This window comes from Melanerpes formicivorus, unplaced genomic scaffold, assembly GCF_026170545.1.
Source record: "Melanerpes formicivorus ecotype bairdi unplaced genomic scaffold, bMelFor1.0.p_v2 SCAF_18, whole genome shotgun sequence".
In the NCBI taxonomy this organism is placed as follows: domain Eukaryota; kingdom Metazoa; phylum Chordata; class Aves; order Piciformes; family Picidae; genus Melanerpes; species Melanerpes formicivorus.
Genome location: NW_027142370.1, coordinates 133,900 through 153,433, shown reverse-complemented (window position 1 = coordinate 153,433; position 19,534 = coordinate 133,900). Strand labels below are relative to the sequence as shown.

General features: G+C 42.1%; 3 protein-coding genes across 19 annotated transcripts in view; all 3 read left to right on the top strand.

Moving 5' to 3' along the window:
- PROM1 (prominin 1) overlaps positions 1 to 6,425 on the top strand; it is a 58,537-nt gene extending 52,112 nt beyond the window's left edge. For 14 of the 17 annotated variants that reach the window (XM_068149208.1, XM_068149212.1, XM_068149213.1 and 11 more), the window contains 3 exons: positions 2,214 to 2,329; positions 2,762 to 3,490; positions 4,713 to 4,749. In XM_068149208.1, the coding sequence (XP_068005309.1) occupies positions 2,214 to 2,329; positions 2,762 to 2,798 (153 nt within the window). In that variant the 3' untranslated portion in view covers positions 2,799 to 3,490; positions 4,713 to 4,749. Of the gene's footprint in view, positions 1 to 2,213; positions 2,330 to 2,761; positions 3,491 to 4,712; positions 4,750 to 4,971 lie in introns of those variants that run through there. The other 3 variants (XM_068149215.1, XM_068149223.1, XM_068149221.1) reach the window with 1 other exon arrangement.
- Positions 6,426 to 6,486: 61 nt separating this feature from the next.
- Positions 6,487 to 13,712, top strand: FGFBP2 (fibroblast growth factor binding protein 2). Its single transcript, XM_068149226.1, has 2 exons — positions 6,487 to 9,165; positions 9,987 to 13,712. The coding sequence occupies exon 1, from the start codon at positions 8,544 to 8,546 to the stop codon at positions 9,150 to 9,152; it is 609 nt and encodes a 202-aa protein (XP_068005327.1). The 5' UTR covers positions 6,487 to 8,543; the 3' UTR covers positions 9,153 to 9,165; positions 9,987 to 13,712.
- A 7-nt stretch (positions 13,713 to 13,719) lies between these two features.
- FGFBP1 (fibroblast growth factor binding protein 1) lies at positions 13,720 to 17,296 on the top strand. Its single transcript, XM_068149224.1, has 2 exons — positions 13,720 to 13,797; positions 15,080 to 17,296. Exon 2 carries the CDS (start codon positions 15,103 to 15,105, stop codon positions 15,817 to 15,819), a length of 717 nt encoding a protein of 238 aa, XP_068005325.1. The 5' UTR covers positions 13,720 to 13,797; positions 15,080 to 15,102; the 3' UTR covers positions 15,820 to 17,296.
- Positions 17,297 to 19,534: the final 2,238 nt, after the last annotated feature.

Here is a 19,534-nt window from a genome sequence, read left to right as displayed (position 1 = left end):
ATTTAACACATCCAAGTGCCGGGTTCTGCACATTGGCCACAGCAACCCCATGCAGTGCTACAGGCTGGGGTCAGAGTGGCTGAGAGCAGCCAGGCAGAGAGGGACCTGGGGATGCTGGTTGATGGTAGGCTGAACATGAGCTTGCAGTGTGCCCAGGCAGCCAAGAGGGCCAATGGCATCCTGGCCTGCATTAAGAACAGTGTGGCCAGCAGGAGCAGGGAGGTCATTCTGCCCCTGTACACTGCACTGGTTAGGCCACACCTTCAGTCCTGTGTCCAGTTCTGGGCCCCTCAGTTTAGGAAGGAGGTTGACTTGCTGGAACGAGTCCAGAGAAGAGCAACAAAGTTGGTGAGGGGCTTGGAACACAGCCCTGTGAGGAGAGGCTGAGGGAGCTGGGGCTGCTTAGCCTGGAGAGGAGGAGACTCAGGGGTGACCTTATCACTCCCTACAGCTACCTGAAGGGAGGTTGTAGACAGGCCGATGACGGTCTCTTCTCCCAGGCACCCAGTACCAGAACAAGAGGACACAGTCTCAGGCTGCGCCAGGGGAGGTTCAGGTTGGATATTAGGAAGAAGTTCTACACAGAGAGAGTGATTGCCCATTGGAATGGGCTGCCCGGGGAGGTGGTGGAGTTGCCGTCATTGAAGGTGTTCAGGAGGAGACTTGATGGGGTGCTTGGTGCCATGGGTTAGCTGTTTGGGTGGGTTGGATTGGTTGATGGGTTGGACATGATGATCTTGAAGGTCTCTTCCAACCTGGTTTGGTTTATTCTAAATATTTATTTGGTTTATTCTAAAGTGGGAAATTCTTTGAGCATAAATCTGCATTTAATTATTCTGAAGCATAAAATATCACATGGAAAATGACACAAGGAAAATATGTTCTGATCTGGATCAAGTCCAAAGCCAAACAAGTGCTGAACTTGGTTTAGGTTCCCATTAAACTTCAGTTTCTGTTATCAAGATATCTATAAAATTAGCTGTTCTTATGGTTAAGTACATACAGTGCTACTGGCTTGGAAAAAAAATTCTGGAAAGGATGGGTTCCAGTTTGATTGCTTGATTCTGAACCACTTAGAAATGGAAAAGCATAAAGATCTGAAGTTTCAGCTGTGAAGTTCTAACTTAAAGGGATGAATTAGGGGCAGGAAAAACTTTCTCAAGAATCTTTCCTGGGATCTAGAAAATCAGTACGAGGCTTTATCACTTGATGTGTTGCAGACAGATCTTGATTCATTCCTGTACAGTGGAGCCTTTGAAGATGGCTGTAGCAGTATGTAAGGGCAATACTGGCTTCTTCATCTTGACAAAAGAGCTTGGAAAGAGGACAGCGTGTATTAAAAATAGAATAAGAAGCCACATACCTGGAAACTACCTAAAACACTCTCCAGCTATTTAACCTTATGGCACTTTTAGCCAGGTCCTAATCATACCAACAGTAAGTGCATGTAATCAGTCAAAGCCAAAGAACTCTAAATGTGATAATAACCATTAAAACTTCTTAACATGCCAGAATCATGTTCTGTTTCTTGATTACCTCATATGGTACAGAGCTTCTGTTCTGTGTGTAGCCACTTGCTGTCTGGTGGAAGATAGACCATGTTTTTCCTGTTGATAGGGTGTAGCTGAGTCACTTGGAACTCAAAATGCCTTCAGCCAATACAAGTCATATTTAAACAAATCATCATTTTAACATCTGGTGATAGCTCAGTTCAGCTGTATGATAATGAAATTAGTTACACAAACAGGCTGCAAATTAACAGGCTAAAAGGTACCTTGATAAAGTGCTGGAAACTCCAATTTTGACAAGTACTGCAAGAAAGACAAATTCTTTCTTTCTTCTTTATCGATACTGTAGTGTGGCTGGTATGGTAATGCTGAGACACAAATTTGCTTCTAGACCAAGGCTGGCTGCATTGAAATGACTTCCTATGGCACTGTGGCTGTGTAGCTTTGGGCAGCCTTGGATACGTTTCTGTTTGGTTACATTTTTAAGTTGGTGGTGTTCTTGCTTGTGGTTCACACTGGCTGAGGAGAATGTTTCATGTGCCCTGTTCCACACTGGTATAGGAGCCTCAGAGAAGTCCACAAATCCAGTGCCTCTAATTTGCACTCTGTTCTTCCAGTAACAAGGGTTAGAATACCAAGCAAGATTTCAGTACTTTTCTGATAACTTCTCTGTGATCAATTTTTCTGGATTTTGCTTTATTTCAGAATACCTTCTGGTTTGGTTTGGGAGGCTCTTCAATATTTTTAATACCTGCCATAATTTTTGCTGTAAAACTCTCCAAATACTACCGTAGAATGGATACAGAGGATGTGTATGACGAGTAAGTATAGACTCCTAAGTCAGCTAAATGGCAAATAGATTGAAATGCTGTTTTTCTAGTCTCAAAGAAGGTGCTATAATCCTTAAACCTTCTGTGCTGTCAGATTAGAACTGCGTGTTCTAGGGAAACACTGCAGGCGTGGGTTGGTGCCTGCGAAATGCTTCATGCAGGTGGGCTTTTGTTGTTTGGACTTGCCACAATTCCGTGCAGATGATGCCAGCTCTGACGTGAAGACACTCATTTCAGAGTGAGGTCTTCAGAGCTTCGTGTACAGCATTTATATGAGTATCTTCTAAAGGTGCAAGTGATTAGCTTTGCTGAATAATAACCTGTTAAGGTGAATTGTGCCTGCTTTGTAACCTCCTTGAATTGCTTATTTGCTTTTTTACTGCCTTAGTTATTGCTAACCAGTCTTTCCTTTTTCAATTGCAGTTCCTCTGTCTCAGGGACTTGGCATTTTACTTTATGATAACTGTTCTTACGCATTTTTCCATCAGCTTTGGTTTCACTGGTCATTTTTCTGTGGGTTGTTTTCCCCTCTTTGTGTTGCACATTGCTCAGTCATCCTGTGCACTGCCTTTCTCAGCTTTCACACTGGTAGATTTTCACTGCACATTCACGGGTCAGTAAAGCAGAAACATGCATGTGCAACTACAGTCACTCACTTATTAGTGTCTGGTTAATTACTCCTCCTTTGCTGTGTTTTTTTGTGTCAGAACTACCCATGAAAACAGAAGATAGTTTTGTTTGTATTTCTTAAACCCTCCCACCTGAATAAAATAGTTTTATATTTGTAATGTAATATATTATCTCAAAAAGAGGTAGGACGTTCTGTTTCACCAGAGTGAGTAGCCCCCTCACAAGAATAATAAAATAATTAATTTTTGGATAATATTAAAAAAAGTTAAAATGTAAAGCTCTAATTATGCTGTAACTCCTGAATGTTACAAAGGAAAAGCTATATTCTATTGTACAGACACAGGCTGTCTTTGCATACAGTTCCACCCTTCATGTACCTGTCTGAAAGCCATACTGTACATAGTGCATCTCCCCATTAGCATGGTCTTCCTGGGCGTATTTATTTTGTTACAGTACAGAAAATGGTAATAATGGTTATCATAAAGAGCATTTCTATGGTGTACACAATCCTGTTTTTACAAGGTAAACCAAGCCTGAAACTGCATGCCTTCATGTGTCCTTGCTTAGATACTCCCTTAATCACCTACTCAGTTTTCTGCATGTTTTTGAAGCGAATCACTGAATTATTTACCTTCTTTTTGCATGACGGTTCACTACAGCAAGTGCTGTTTGATTTCTGTTCCTCAGGTGTTCTTTACATGACAGCAGATCTTGTAGTAGTTTCCATCAACCTCAAGGAGTTGCCTACACTGTTTGAAGGACTTCCAATATTTTACAAAAGAAGAAACTAATAATTGTTCAGACTTTAAACGTCCCTTCATGATCTTTGAATCTTTAGTAGGATTGTTTAATACTCTTGAAGTTCATAGCACTTTTTCTGTGACATTTCAGTGACGGCTGAATAGTTTAACATAATGTTCCTGAAACAGCTAAAAATTACTAACATAAAATAATCTTTCAAAGACCCACTAGTTCGGTCCTGGCTTCCTTGAGTTTCTTTTCCTAGACTGTTACTCAAAATGCTTCCATAGTAAAACATAAGGGTTCAGTTTGAAGCTGTGCTAAGTGAGATCATTTGAAAAACTGCTTATTATATGAGGTACAAGCTTTGAATTTCTCAGTTTCAGATTCCCATATAGAACCTTAGCTTAATTTTAATTAAAATGAAACTCTTAGCTTTTATGCTATCCTTGCTCTTTCTAATTTCCTACATTATTTTGGGAGATATTTTGAGGGATATGACTTGGAATGGATCTTTGTACACCTGTACTTGTGCAGGTGTAAAGAATTCCACAGGGTTGTGTTTTTTTGTCCTTCAGAATCCACTGGATGATTTTTCTGGAAAGAGATGCAAGTATCTCTGTTTATAAAGTCTGAGATCTTTTATGTGATATATTTGGATTTGTGTAGATGTTTTATGCACACCTCACAGATGCAAATAAGTGCAAATGCAGCCACCATTTTTGTCAGGGCAAAACTGAAGTCTGGATTAAGTTCCCAATGTAGTGCTGTTAATTAGGTAATCCAGGATTTTTCTTCTCTTATCAAACAAAGGTAACCAGAAAGTTTGGTGGGAAGAACTATGAATCTGTTTCCTTTTATCTGGAAAGTGTTTGATTAAATGGATAAAAGTCTGAGAAGGGTTTGTGCAGTTGAGCTTGTTTCACCTCAGTTAGATACAGTGTTTAGGCTGTTTCTGTGCAGAAGGAGCTGATGGGTTTGGTTTGTGTTTTTTCTTGTATAGCTCTGTGGAACAGTGGTAACACATAGTGGAAAAGGGGTAAGTAACAAGCTCTGTAAGTCAATTCTAGGTTTAGTATTACTTCACTATGTTTAAGAGGGCTGCTCTGCTCCCTGTAACATGAGTGCTGTAAGGTTTAAAAATGAAACAATTACTGAAGCATGTCGATGTTCACATGAGAATCTGTGCCTGCCTTCTGCTTCGGTTACATTATAATTGTCTTCCTCAAACTCTCCTGAATTGTTTTTGTGATTATTTCCAGGCTATACAAATGAGACTCAAGATTCCTCTGCAGGAATATGTCATCATTCTTCCAAGTGTATTGGCATTTGCATTCATCTTCCAAATCCTGAGCCACTCGTTTTATGTCACCTGTACTGTAATTCCCAACTGTACTATTGAATGTTATGCCATAAACTACTGTACAGAATATTCTGCAATCAGGGCACTGCCTCTCAAATACCACTGTTCAAGGCTTGAATTAAAATGGGGTTTGGTTGTTGGATTTTAACTCTTTTTTTACACTGGGCTTTCTACTCTACATCACAGTGTAGACATGAATTAGATTAACTGCCTTTGCCTAGCAACCCTTTGACAGTTGGTGGAGTTCTTAACTCACTGGTTTGTGTTAAATACAGCTCCTACATGTTTACATACAAACACATTTTGTATACAAGGACTTTTGTATATGTACGTTTTTCTTAAAACTTAGAAGTGTTTTAGTTAAGATTTTAATACCGTATAATACTATTCACAAAAGAATTTACCAGCATGATCAGTGTTGCTATTTGGTGCTCTTGAATGCCCGGCTTGGACTAAATTTGCCATGTAATGGGATCCACAGTGTCTCTTTGTGTCTCTGAAAAGTTCATTTGCAGTTTTGGCTTTTCCTTCTTCTTTTTTATTTAATTATTATTTAATATTTAGTGGGGTTTGCAATATAGGCCTAAAAAGGGGCTTTTTGGAGAAGTTTGTTTTGAAACTCTTGGGGTGGGAGGGATGGGAGTGTGTGATGCATAATACAGCAGAAAAGCTGATCTTTGTAGAGGTCGGTAGTACCCAAAAAGAGCATGAAAGACATTGTGCTGGTCATCTTTAGAATGCTTTACATTCTCTATCTCCCTCTTCCTCATTCATACTCACTTCTGTCATGTCCCTGGTGGTATCACTGGTAAGCTGTGGCTCTTTCAGGGGGCAGTGATCCTATTTTTGCTAAAAAAGAGTTTCAAAATATGATTTCCAATACTGAAATTGAAATGTATATAGGAATTGGAGTTAACATTTGTACCATTTAGAGTTATAGCCTTGAATTTAGGCCTACAGTTGTATTGCTGAACTAGGTAACAGTTGAATTCATCAACAAGGCCAAAAGTATGTCTGTTACTGGAGTGAAACATGTCAGCAGGTGAGGTAATTGATCTAAAAGAGTGTCTCTTCCTGCATCAGTATTGTGAACTTTGTTCCAGCAAGGTTCATTGGCTTGCAGTAGGGATAATCCTATAAAACACTGATGTGAAAAGTGATGAGAGTCTTTGATCTGGACTAACATTAGTTTTTTTCATTTTTAGATTACAAAGGGAAACATTTCTAACTGACAGTATGTAGCATATGTGTATATGTAATGTGCAGAGCTGCAGATTTTTAAAGGTTTCTATTTTTAATTTGAGAAAACTGTTCCCAGTTCATTTAAATAAAAAAGAACTTGCTTAACAACTACTTCATGTTTGATTCTCGATTGTTTTGTGTGGACCTGTCTCAGAAGCACTTCACTCAGCCAAAATCTTAGGAAAATGATATTTTGTTTTCTTGTTTTCATTCTGATTAAAACCATCTGCTGTATTTGACTTTTATTGATGACTTCAGAGGCCAAGAATTAGAGCAGGAAGGGATGAAAGAACATTGACTCTGGGCGAGAGAGCTTCTGACTTCCACAAAAGATGTGATTTTTACAGAGATGTTAGGATTGGAGCTAGAGCTGTGGAGGATGTCCACATAACCCATCAAGTCCTCAAGGTGTTACCATTTCATCTGTTGTTTGCTTTGCACTGACAGCAGGTTTGGTGGTTCTTCAGCTCCCACAGTTCAGTGCTGGCATTCCAGCTTAACTTGTAAAAGGACAATTGTTTTCCACTGACAGAAAAGACCATGAGCTGTTTTGTCTGAAGGACAGGCAGATGGAGAACACAGTCAGATGGGAGTGAGACACTTGGCAGTAACATATTATCTGTAATGTATAAATATAGCAGAGCTCCTGAGGCCAAACTGAAGTATTTGTCCTTATCCTCATAGTCTGATTTGCTTTGATCACTACAGTTTTTAAACTTCCAGAACAAGAAAGATCAAACTGGTACAAAGTAACTTTTCAGTAGTTTTGAGCTCTGTAACAACCATTGGAACAAGAGAGATGAATGCCTTTCGTTTCTGTCAGTGCTGTTGTGCATAACCAAGTGTAAATAATACCTTTTTCGGACAAACTAGAAGGTATTTGAGTGCTTGCAGCAGGGATTTGAAATCCTTGAAGTGCGAGGTGGGCAACAAGATTCTTCTTGTTCTTCTAGCTGGATGACAGATGAGAAGGCTCCCCGGAAAACAGAAGTGTGAACTGTCTGAAGTGGGCTCCCTATGACAGAACAGAATACCTACCTACAGCAGCTATTCCATCATGTGTGGCTCATGGCTGCTAGTGTGCCACAGTTAGTCAAACATACCTAAATAATGCACCCCCCCTTCCAGAAGCTGTTCAGGGCAGAATGGGTGTAGCATACCAGTCTTTGAAAGAAGTGTCTAGTGGGGTCTTACTAGCAGAAAAACAGTGTGACTTGCAACAGCATGGGAGAGATTCTTCCTCATGACTCCCAAAATGCCGAGGGGTTTCCCATGATTTTCCTTAGCTCTGCTTTTAGTGCCTGCAGCAGAAACTATGAGGATAGGATTCTGTACTAAAATGTTCCTGTTCTCTTCCTGTTTTGTGGTGTTCTGCAGCATATGCATGGGGGGAAGGGGAGAAAGGGCATAAATTACAAATACCTGTCTGACATTCTTGAGGTCTGTTCCCCGCTGCTGTGACCCATGAAAGGCTACTTCTGTTGTCTCGCTCTAGTGGCTGCAAATAATCCATGGTGTGACAATGGTGACAAAGCTAACAAATGGTTGGTTTATGTTTAGGCCTCTAATACTTAATCTTGCTAAAGGTTTATGCCTTATCTTGCCGAATTATTCTAAGTCTAAAAATCTTTCATGGCTCAGAAAATGTGCAGTTGATTCTTTCATGTGTCCCCACTGCATGTCAGGTACTGAGAAAGTACTCAAGTTGTCTTTACTGTGCAACTCTACCAAAACCCTATTTCACAAATCAGCCTTTGTTAGTGGGACACATTTGTAGGCATCCAGATGTAGCTGCATAGATGGCTTTTGCACTTCTGTCCTTTTTTGCTTCAGTGTGGTCTTGCAGGCTCTGGTGGGAAGATAGCTGTAAAGCAGCTGGGGAATGGAAAATATCTGTTAAAAATCAAATCTGACATGTTCATCCTGGACAGGAATGTGCTGCTGGGTTATACAACCATCGCTCTGTCTTTTAACTGCATTTGCAAGATTTGTCTTGTTACCTACTTGGGAGTTCACAGCTTACTCGACACTCCCTCAGGCTGCCAGGTATGGGCACATGCCTATTGGAGTGTGATCGAATCTTTTGATTTAAAAAACCCTTACATCCCACATTTCACTGGAAAGAGGCTTCTTTGTGCACCAAGCCTTTAAATTGTGAGCAGCCAGTGCCTTGCTAGTTTAACTTTCTCAGCTCATATTGCTCCAGGATCTCAGACAGCTCTTCTCACCATGAAGAGTGTTGCCCTTCTTTTGCTAGTGCTGATCTGTAGTATGGGAGGATTGGGACAGAAGCTGAAGCCAAAGAAAAGAAGCACCGCTGGAGACATCAGCTTTCGGACTAAAACCAAAGATGCTTGCAGAATGAGCATGAGTGGGGATGAGGAGCTGAAACTTCGGATAGATTGCAAAAGCCAAGGCATGTCCTACTGGTGTGAATTCACTGGCAAGCCCTCCATCTGTCGTGCGTTCAGAAACAATCCCAAGATGTACTGGAACCAGGTCACCGCGGAGCTTAGGAAGCTCCCACATGCTTGTGAATCTTCACAAGTGTTGAAGACCACCATGTGCCAAAAGGCTCCCCCAGAGGCTCTCATGAAGCAAATAGCTGCTGGGATGGAGCCAGATGCAGCAAACCAGGACCAAGTCCAGAAAAGTTCCACTTCTGTAAGGGGGGCAGGAAAAAGCCCTGCTAAGAAAACAGGGAAACCTGCAGTAGTGCCGACCCAGCGTGGCCAAGGGTCTGAAAACGAAACGGAAGCGATGAAACTGGCACAGGAGCATTGCTGGGAATCCCTGCACGGCGTCTGCTCCTACATTATTGGCATCTTTAGGGGTTAAGGATTTGTTTCAGGTAAAACTCTGCCTTGAAGCACAGCAGAGTATGACCAAAGTAACCCCCTTGTAGTTTTATTTTGCTCTTTGGGGGCAAAGTCTTTCAGGGAAGTAGACAGGGGTGGGTCTAGGCTTACTCACTAAAATGGCAAAGCCTGTACTGAGACTTCTATGGGGCTGAACATTCTAAGCTTCCCCAGCAATGGCTACTAGTTCAGGACTACCTAACGACCTCCTGTGAGGTCCTTAGGATGTGCTGAGATGTTTGTCCTGTCTGTTGATAATACATAATTTCAGTTCTAACTTTGAGTTGTGCTTGTGTTCTGCCTTCTGTCATTCCTTCCTTTGGTGCTGGCTTTTGGATTTAAGCCTGTGAAGTGGGCTAAAGCAACAAGGGCATCAGCTAGAACAGTGTAGAAACCAGGAGGATGAAGTTTGATGCTCACCCAAACTGCTGATAAATAAAATTATTTTTGCTTTAAAAATCAGTTTCTAAAGAACTTTAAGAAATTTAACCCAACCAGACTGTCTTGGTTTGCTGGTCTGTTTCTTTAGAGGCAATAGGGGATCCTGTGCAGGCTCTTGTCTGGAATATCTTATGTTTTCAGCCAGGACTGAAAAACACAAAGCCCTCACCAAAGTCATTGGGTTTATGCCCACTTCGTTTAGGCTCAGAGAAAACCGGGAGCTGGCAGCTAAACCTGGCAAACTCTTGACAGAAATGAGAATAGATGCAGCATGAACCAGCAAGTTGCTTAAAGTGTTTAGACTGCTAATCACCTTCATTGTGCTTAATGGAGCAAAGTCACTAATTGTTTTTCTGTTCTTTCTGTTTTGCAGAGCAAAATTTTTACAGCTGAAGAAAGGTCCTTGCTGTAGTTCAGTGATTTAGATATACGAATTGTGGGTTCAAAATGAGTCATCTCTGTAAATCCTGTAGCTGTTTTCTCTTTGCACCCTAAAATGTTACTTTTTAACAACTCTGAAAAATGCATGAAACTGAAGTGACTGTACTTAAAGTGTTAGGATAACAAAGTGTTCCCGAGTTTGTTACACACCAAGGTGTGCTCCATTTATGCAACCAAGGCTCCACTTTCAGAGTGCTGACCTTGAATAGGATTTTGTGTGTGCTGATTCACTTTGATTTGTTAGAGGTGAAAGCTGTAAATGATACTGCAGTTAGTGCAAACAATAAAAATAAGGTTTTGGGAAACATACTTGGTGTGCTTTCTTAAATGATGCTGCTTGTATGAGTCATGGTATTTGATACTTGTGTCTGAGGAGATTGTTGGTAGTATGTGTAGGAGCAGTCACAGATCTGAGCCATTACTTTCCTACCATGAATGTATTTTCATGAAAGATTTTCAGTCTTACTACATTTGTATTACACAGGTAAGTTGCAGCCAGCAGGGGGAAGATGGGAGAAATAAGAGTAATGTAAGAATCCATTTCCAAACAGAGCAGGTCAGAAGTGTGCAGCTGTGATGCATCTGCAGAGAGGGCCAGTAGGATCTGTTAGCAGTAATGTTGGTGTCTGGGTGTTGGAGCTCAGTAAGTGTTGTGAAGGGAGCTCCTGGCTGTGCACCTGGGCACTTGCAGTGAGTCTCCTCAGAGCACAAAGCAAGACAGAAGTTAGCAGTGCTTGATACTTGCAATTAAACGGTTTCTGCAAGGCTTGCACGCAAGTGCTTCTCCAGCTTTACTCACAGGTTTGTCTCTCTCACTTCAGAATTCCAGGTTGTGACTGTACAGTCACTAAACTTTGTGTCTTGCACCAAAAATGTTTGAAATTATTTTCTGTCCCCAAATATCTTGAAATAGATGGAAAGGAACAGCAATTAATTTGGGTGTTACTGAAACAAATCAGGAACAGCACCTCAGTGGCAGCAGTGTCCTTGGGCAGGCACCTAGTGCATTCTGTGGATCAATCACAGTGATTTGATGGAGTGGGCAAACTTTTTTTTTTCCTTCCTCACTGTTAATCTTTTTTTTTTTTTTCTAGTAGTATTTGTACATGGAGGATTTTGTCATTAGTGTGGCTGACTTGGAGAGAACCCAGGGTCCAAAATTAAAGATTACCTTAAATCCTTGTCACTAGACAAATTTTCTTCTGGGCCATATAATGACACTTTTTAATCATGTACATAGTGGATGAGGCCTTCCTCGAGCAGCCAAGGCTAGTTGAGAGGCATCCCTGTCTCTCAGCTAGAGGAGTAGATGATCTCTAAGGTCCCTTCCAACCCAAGCTGTTCTGTGATCTCAGATGGCAAAGAATACCTTGTAATCACTTGTTTGCAGAAAATGGATTTCTGGCTAAATAACTCTGAAAAAAACATTGTAAATATTTAGAGTACTGTTAGTCCTCTGCAAACTCGTTTTAAGAAGCATTAATACCTCATGTTTAGGATAATTCATTTCTTGTTTGTTAATGATCTCCACATGGAGGAGCTGTAGAGTTAGAAATGACCCAAGCTAAAAAACAAGTTTTGCAAGAAGGAGATAGGGACATCCCATTCGCTCTTGGTTAACTGAGCAACCCCCAAATCTGTTCTGACTGTTGAGGGATGTGTTTTCTCTCAGCTTTTGCTAACCATAAGGAGTGGCATTAGAACTTGGAAAGGTGGTTCAAGAAACCTTTTTCTTCTTTAATGACTTCTGCTCACTACATACCCAAATGTGCCTTTCTCTGTGCTTTCAGAGACTTTTGTCAGGTATAAAATGCTGAAAGCTTCTGACCCACGGCTTAGCTGTGAAATGTAGACCTTTATAGCCATTTTCTGACTTGTTGAGCTTTCAGCAGGACTTTTCAGAGCCACTTCCAGATGTGACCTCCTGAGCTTTACAGCCCAAGTGCACTTAAAGGATGCTTACACTATATTTTAAAGCTAACCAGAAGATTATGGAGGATAAACTTTGACTAATCCTCTCAGTGCACAGGTCAGGCTATGGTGGCTGTGGCTATGGTGGCTGTGGCCTGTGGAGGCATAGCTTGCATTAGCCCAAGAGCTATATTGCCATGTAGCTGAAATACTTTCTTAAAATGTAGTCATCTACAGTGGCAAAGGAGTTGTCCAAGCTGTGACTGTGCTGCCTTGTTGCCTTTGTTGTGGTAACTGTCATGGAGCAAAACTGGTAGCAGCGATGCTTAGCCATCAGTATTTCTAGTGAGGAAGTAGTTCTGCACATGGAGGGAACTCTCTATTTCCAGCTGGAAGCCACTGAAATAGAGACCGCAGTCTCTGTAAGGGGTTGACCCTAGATAGCAATGAAGCGCCTTCCAGCCACTCCTTCCCCAGTGGGATGGAGGAGAGAACTGCCAGTGCAAAGGAGAGGGGGGAAAAGCATGATTCAGCTTAATAAATGCAGGGAAGACAGGTCAAAAACCATCAAGTGATGCAAAGACATTCACTCTATACCTCTGACATGCAGACTGATGCCCAGGCCTTAGGTCCCTTTGGTAGGTTGTCCTGGCTGTGTGCCCATCTCCAGCCAACTCTCTGGAGATGGAGAGGAGGCAGAATGAGAAACAGAGAAGGCTGTGATGCTGTTTAGTGATGGCTAAAGCATCAGAGTGTAATTAGCTCTGTGGTAGTCACACCACCATATGGACTACTATGAAAAATAATTCCATCCCAGTTAGACCTAGCACAGTCTCCTACACCATGAAGTCCCTCATTTTCCACTCCTGGATCCTCAATTCCTTTTCCTGGAACAATTTCTTGGTTCCTGTTTTCATTTTCCCACTATATTTAGCAAGTGTACTTGAAATGGATTTTCATTCCATAGCAAGTGGAATAGACATCTTGCTGTGCTTGGAGCCAGTGCTAAGCCCCACAACATTACCAGGCATGGATAATTGCATAACTCGGAAGAGTATGTCTTGTGGCAAAACCTGCCTCCACTTTACAAGCCAACAGGATCAGCAAAGAGCAAGACAAAGACATAGAAGCTGACAGAGAGGGAGGAGCATCAGTCAGTGCTGTACACCTGATCCCAGCATGAAGACCCCACACAGTGACTATTTCTAAGGGAGCTGGAATTTGCTTCTGAGCTTTGTGGGTTTTTTCACCATAATGAATGCTGTCTGTAGTGGAGAATAATTACTTATTTTGATATTTTAAATGTTCTCTAATACATTTTTATGACAGGAAGCAGCAAAACATTTGAATACCCCTCCAGATGTGTCAAATGCTCTTCCTTTCACAAAGAATTACTGAACACTGCTACCCAAGTTCTGCTAAACACAATAGCAGTGCAACTTGTGGAGGGTGTTGCAGGGTATGTTCCTCAATGGCTGGGAAAGGCTCATCTGGAGAAGCTCCTGAGCTAATAAATTCCTTATCATTGCCCATGAAGAGAGGAGGAGTTGGCTGAAGTAACATCTAACGTGTGTAAATGCACCTTGTTACCTGACCACAGCTGGGGGTTGTGTGCTAAGAATGAGAGCTGGCTCTTTCCCAAGGAGGTGTGTCAGAGGTAAAGGTAGGTGCAGCTGAAGTATCCTATTGTGTTGTAACAGTCTTGCTGGAAACCTGAAGGTGTGTCTCTGCCTTTATATAGAGCAGGCTGCTTTCACACCCAGCTGTGATTCTTTGGGAAGAGACAAGTTCCAGCAGGAGCTGCATTTGGGTATCTCCAAGCCCTGTGCAAGGTATGTCCTTAAGTTATCATATTTTGTACTGTAACAGAAGGGTGCATTGGTTATTGCTTCTAATGTTATTAGCTACTGTATTTGCAACACTGCTGTAAATATTAGAAGATGCTTTCTAAGGAGGGGTTCATGGGGTGAAAGTTCTGCATACAGTATAGGGCATGAGACAAGTCAAGTGAGAACTATGCCAAAGTAGGACCTGCCCATCTCTGCTGCTGTCTGTGTATTCCAGATTCTAAATTTGTGTAACTGAAGGTAGTTGCAGGTAGTTGAATGTTGAACCAGGCTCCTTAGTTAGCATGCCTACACATGAATTTCTGCTTTCTAACGCAGAACCTTGGCTACAGAAGTGGCTATGATGGAAAATATGCCTGAAAAATATGTTTAGATTCAATCAGCTACATGTTGTATTTAAGCCTGCTACTGTTAGGGAATGCTCTGAACCTGAAAGCTGCTTCATAAAGAGAAACACCTACAGAAATAATAAAATGCTCTGTGTGGACGTAAGAATCAGCTTGACAATAATTTGCTAATTAGCTGCACTTAAAAACTGAACTTGCAGATTTATCCCTTCTATTTGGTAGCTTAGAGCCCAGTACAGTGCAGGATTCTCACCAGCAGCAAAAAGGTAGCTCTGTTTGTTTAGCAGTCAAGGCAGCAAAGAATGCATCAATTGCAGACTACTGCCATTGGTTTCAACAGAAATCTGAAATACTGGCACAACCAGGGAATTAAGGCAATTGTCAGGATGCCTAAGAAATTATTTTGCTCAACTTGAACCAAGTGGTTTTCTTTGTCTGGCATATTTTTGGATAGCCAGCCAAAGGTTGGAGTCAAAATGGTTTCTGTGCCATTTACAAAATGGGAGACATGGGACCAACTAACTGCTTTGTGTTATAACCTAGGATGTCCATCCGAGATTGACAAATCCCAGGTTCAAATTCTTTCTCTGGCAGCAGAGGAGATTTTAATGAAGGTGCCTCAGTCATTGGTCAGTAGCAAGTCTTGGGAGTGACTCTCTTGTGTTCCACATAGCATAGGTAATTAAGTAATTGGATGGGAAGGACTTACTCCACAGCCATCTACAGTTCTCAAGGATAATACTTAACGGTTCCAGAAGCCAGGTATTATCCACAAAGAAAAAAACCCACAGGATTTTGCCACTAGCATAATTTTAATGTGTCAAAGAGCTGTGCAATATTACGTTGGAAATTCTGCAACTGTCAAATTGAGTCCAGCATTAAGTGAAAATGTTTTTGCATTTTATTTGTTTGTTTTGAAGGAAGAACAATCAAAACAGAAACCATGAGGATCAAAAGCTTTGGACTTCTTTGTATGTTGATTGTGGTCTCTCAGCTACTACTAACCAACTGTGAAAGACAGAAGGAAAGCAAAAAGAGAAAACAAAACATAGAGAACAGTAGAAAAAACCAAACTGAACCTAACCAAGAAAATGAAAAAGGGAGGAAGTCAAAAGGAGGAAAATCATCTCCTAAAGGGAAATTTAAAACCAAAGAAAATGTTGAGTGCAGCTGGGCAGTGACCAATGTGAACACAGCTACTGTGCACATAGAGTGCAAGCACGGTGACAGCGAGTTCTGGTGTGAATTCTCTGGGGATCCTTCCACCTGTGCACAGTATGCAGCAAACCAGAGATCCTTCTGGAAACAAGTCTCCCGATCCCTCAAGAAGCAAAAGCAACTCTGTCAAGACCCCAAAAGTGTCCTGAAGTCTAAAGTATGTAAGAAAGGTCCACAAAGTGCTCACCTCAGGTTGACCCACTCCAGCCTACTGACATCAGCAGGCCCTGCAAAAGGGAACACAGTTCATCGTGCAGAAGAAGTTGTTCAGACTCTAGCATTTGCCTCTGTGACAGAAAAAAAGCTTGAGCACCATCCTGAAGACTGTGTTGAAGACATAGATTATGTTGACCAGAAAAAGGTGGCTGAGGAGTACTGTCCAGAAAGCTTGCTTTCTTTGTGCAACTTCTTTATCACGATGGTCCAAGACAAGAAGTGCTGAGGAGGTGTTTCTAAAGCTCTGTATCATGCCAGCCCAGTCTCATCCACGCTACTGCAACCTACTCCAGGTGTTGCTCTGGCACTATATAGTGTATGTAAGAAAAGGAGGAACACATTTTTCTGATGTTGTATATATACAACAGCCTACACCCAACATAGTTTAAGATGTTATACATTTTGCTTGTACATAGATTGCTACCCAGGTGTTACCAATGGATGTTACGCACTCTGACACAGAAGTATAGAAGTCTCCTTGCCCCTCTTAGAGCTATGCCAAAGTGATGGATCACAGAATGGCTTTGTTTGGAAGGGACCTCAGAGATCACCTACTCCAACTTCCTCACCATGGGCAGGGGCACCTCTCACATAGACTTGGCTTCTCAAGGCTTCATCCAGCTTGGTCCTGAACACTCCCAGGGAGGAGGCAGCCACAAGCTCCCTGGGAACCTATTGCAGTCTCACCACCCTTGTACTGAAGAACTTCTTCCTAACATCCAGTCTAAAACTCCTCTCCCTCAACTTAAACCCATTCTCCCTCGTTCTGTCGCTGGATACTCTTATGAAAAGTCCCTCTGCAGCCTGTATAGGATTGCTTTAGGCATTGGAAGGCAGCTCTAAGGTCCCTTTGGAGTCTTCTCTTATCCATGCTGAACAGCCCCAACTCCCACAGCCTGTTCTCAGAGGTGTTCCATCCTCTGGAGCATCTTTGTGGCCCTCCTATGGACTTGCTGCCACAGCTCTGTGTCCTTCTTGTGATGGGGACAACAGAATTGGATGAAGTATTTGAGGTGGGGTCTCACCAGAGCAGAGGAAAGGGGCAGGATCACCTCTCTTGACCTGCTGGCCACACTTCTCTTGCTGAAGCCTGGGATAGGATTTGAGTGCTGTGCACTTCCTGTGAATGTACAAGGTTCTCAACCTAAAATTTACTAAGAAAAATAAACTTCAAAATACATTAAAATAGGCCCTGTGTGTATGTGTGCTTGACCAGATGTCTCTGTAAGTGATAAGCCTTTCTCAAAGACCAATCTTCCACAGGATCCGGGTAAAGTGCTGCCTATGAAGTAGTTCTACAAGTACTTCTGCAGCTTTGCAGACAGAGCTTTCTCAGCTTTCTCAGACCGAGCAAGCAACATTCTGAAAGGGAGCGTCTTTAGTTTGTCATCAGGGTGATAATGAAGGACAGCAAGACTTCCAGATTTTTCTGTAGCTTTGCAAAGCTTCAGCTGTTCCATCTCATCCAAGGGTGTCAGAAAACTTTGTAAACTTCATTCTCTCTTTTTTGCTATAGTATGAAGCACGTTATACTGATTTCCTGGCAGGTGAACAGAGAGACAGAGATAAAATGACTTACACAAGTTCAGGCACAGGCCCAGCAGCTAAAGCACTCATGCTAAGCACCGACTGTGTGTTCTTCTGAAGTGCCATTGTCTGCTGCCTTTATGTAAGGACAACACTAATAAACACTTTATTAGTTATTAATCTTCTTCTGTATTTATTTCTGCTTCAGAGAAAGCCAAACTCTGCAAGAATAGAGACTTGAGGGAATGTAAAGCTAAGCAGTGACATCTGACCTTTGCTGATTTTTGAAACTTCAGCTGGAAGAAATGTTATTTACAAGTTCCACTTCTTCAGTGGACTCAGAAGGTCTTCTACCACAGTGGTGCCCTTGAGGAAAGTGGAACTTTCATGAAATGCACTTTCCCTGAGCATTTCTAGCAGATTAAGCTAGTATTTCTGCTTCTTGAGAAAATACAGCCTGTTCTGTAATTATCTCATTGCTAGAATATTTGTGAGGATGTTTTTAAAACCTTCTACCATTTCTTTTCTTTCCTTCTCATATAGAAATGTTTTAAATTAACCTGTCTGAGAAGGGTGTTTTAATGCTACTCTGTCTTGTTGCCACAGCATTAAAGGCCCTTGCCATTATTTATTATCAGTTAGCATTTTCCATGCAATGAAAAATTAACTTACAAAAAACCCACTTATATTTAGATGGAGGCCCTAAATAAGACAGGAAAGTGCTGCTTCTTCCTCAGGGCTGACATTATTTTGGCAGAGTCAAGAAGAAGGCATGGAATCAATCCAGGCATCAGGCACAGCATCTTAAAGAGGACAGAACTCTCAGAGGTTCGCCTAAGTGCTTCATATGGGTCATTTACATCTTTTGCTACTTGCAATATTGTGATCTCTCTGTGACCAATACCTGGAATGTGGGCTGCTGCTATGAGTCAGGCAAACTGTGTGTGAGAAAGGTTCAGCTGTGTTTTGCCAACTTTGAGTGGCACAAAAGGAAGCAGGTCTTTCTTACTGAAGTTGCAGCCTCTGTGCATCTCGTGGGAGCACTGGGTATTGCTAGGCTGTAGGATGAATCTGTTGGACTGATGCCGACGACAAACAAAATTCCAGTAAAGAGGGACAGCAATACTAACTTTTGTGAGGATGGAAGGCAGCCATTCTGGTGCCAGGCAGGGTGGAAAACCAGCTACTGGCTCCTTAAATAGGTAGGTATGTAAATAGTGAAAGTGCAGTTCCAGCTGTCAGCCTCCTTCCATCTTTGGCCTATGCCGCTACCTTGCATTGGGAAATCATTGAGACAAAGTCAGCGGATGCAGAGAAGGGATTAGGAGCACACATTTGGCTCAAGCCCTCACACACTGTAACAATTAATTGTGACTATCTATGCAGTATACAATCACCTGTAGAACAGTCCCGGAGCACTGGGCAGGGCTGACTTCATAGGCTCAGTTGCTCCAGATGTTTTGGAAGGCATCCAGTTGTCACTACCCTTAGCTGCCATCCCCCTCACAAGTACTAGGGCAAGAACTGCTGCCTGCAGTCTGATCCGCCCAGCCGGGAGCTGCACACACCTGGCCTGGAGGCACTGCTCTCCCTGCTGGCCAGCCGGGCACACAGAGGCAGTTCTGGCCCAGGATTCAGAGCTGTGAGTTACATATCCATGTGTCAGCACCAGGACTGCGTGGGAGCCTCATGCCCTCTGCAGGGACTCATTATAGGTCTGCTGCCTTCTTGTTCTCTGTCAGGAATGACTTCTATCTTCACACGTGCCTCTCTGCAGGAGGACAGTGTGCTTGATCTCAGCAGGTTCTGGGTGCATGTCACTTGTGATCCATGTAGTTGTGCCAATATCCTACAAGGACGATATGGATTGTCAGGAGAAAAAGAGAGGAGATCTCTGTGCAGCCTTTTTCCATGGAGGGTGGGCTAATAACATGAGAAAGCACATCTCAAAACTGTCTCAACCAAAGGATGGGATTGTTCATGTCCATGGGTATGTAGTGTTGGATATTCCTCGGGAGAGTGCATTTCAGAACAGGGGGATTTGAGGCAAGTATGTCTGGAATTGAACTTACAAACAACCTTTCTCATAATTGCATAGACCACAAGTCTGCAGCTAAGTGTGTCTAAGTTCTTGCACTTAGCAAGCCTTATATTTCAGTCCTGTGTCTATAAAGCAATCACTTGATAGCAGTTATGTATGAGGGTTTTTTTCTGAGCATTTACAGAGCCAGTTGGTCAGTATAGCTTCAGTGCTTCTGGAGTCAATCTGATTAGGATAAATAAAATGCTTCCTGGCATTATTTCTCTTAGGATCTGTGGTCATTATAAATGAGTTCATAGGTAAGCTGTAGTCTATGCCTCTTTTCCCCAGCTGCACCAGTTGTCATTGTGTCTGAACTTCATGTTTTAATAGC

Coding starts and splice junctions, on each gene's coding strand:
- FGFBP2 (XM_068149226.1), top strand. CDS start 8,544: ATGAAGAGTGTTGCCCTTCTTTTGCTAGTGCTGATCTGTAGTATGGGA.
- FGFBP1 (XM_068149224.1), top strand. CDS start 15,103: ATGAGGATCAAAAGCTTTGGACTTCTTTGTATGTTGATTGTGGTCTCT.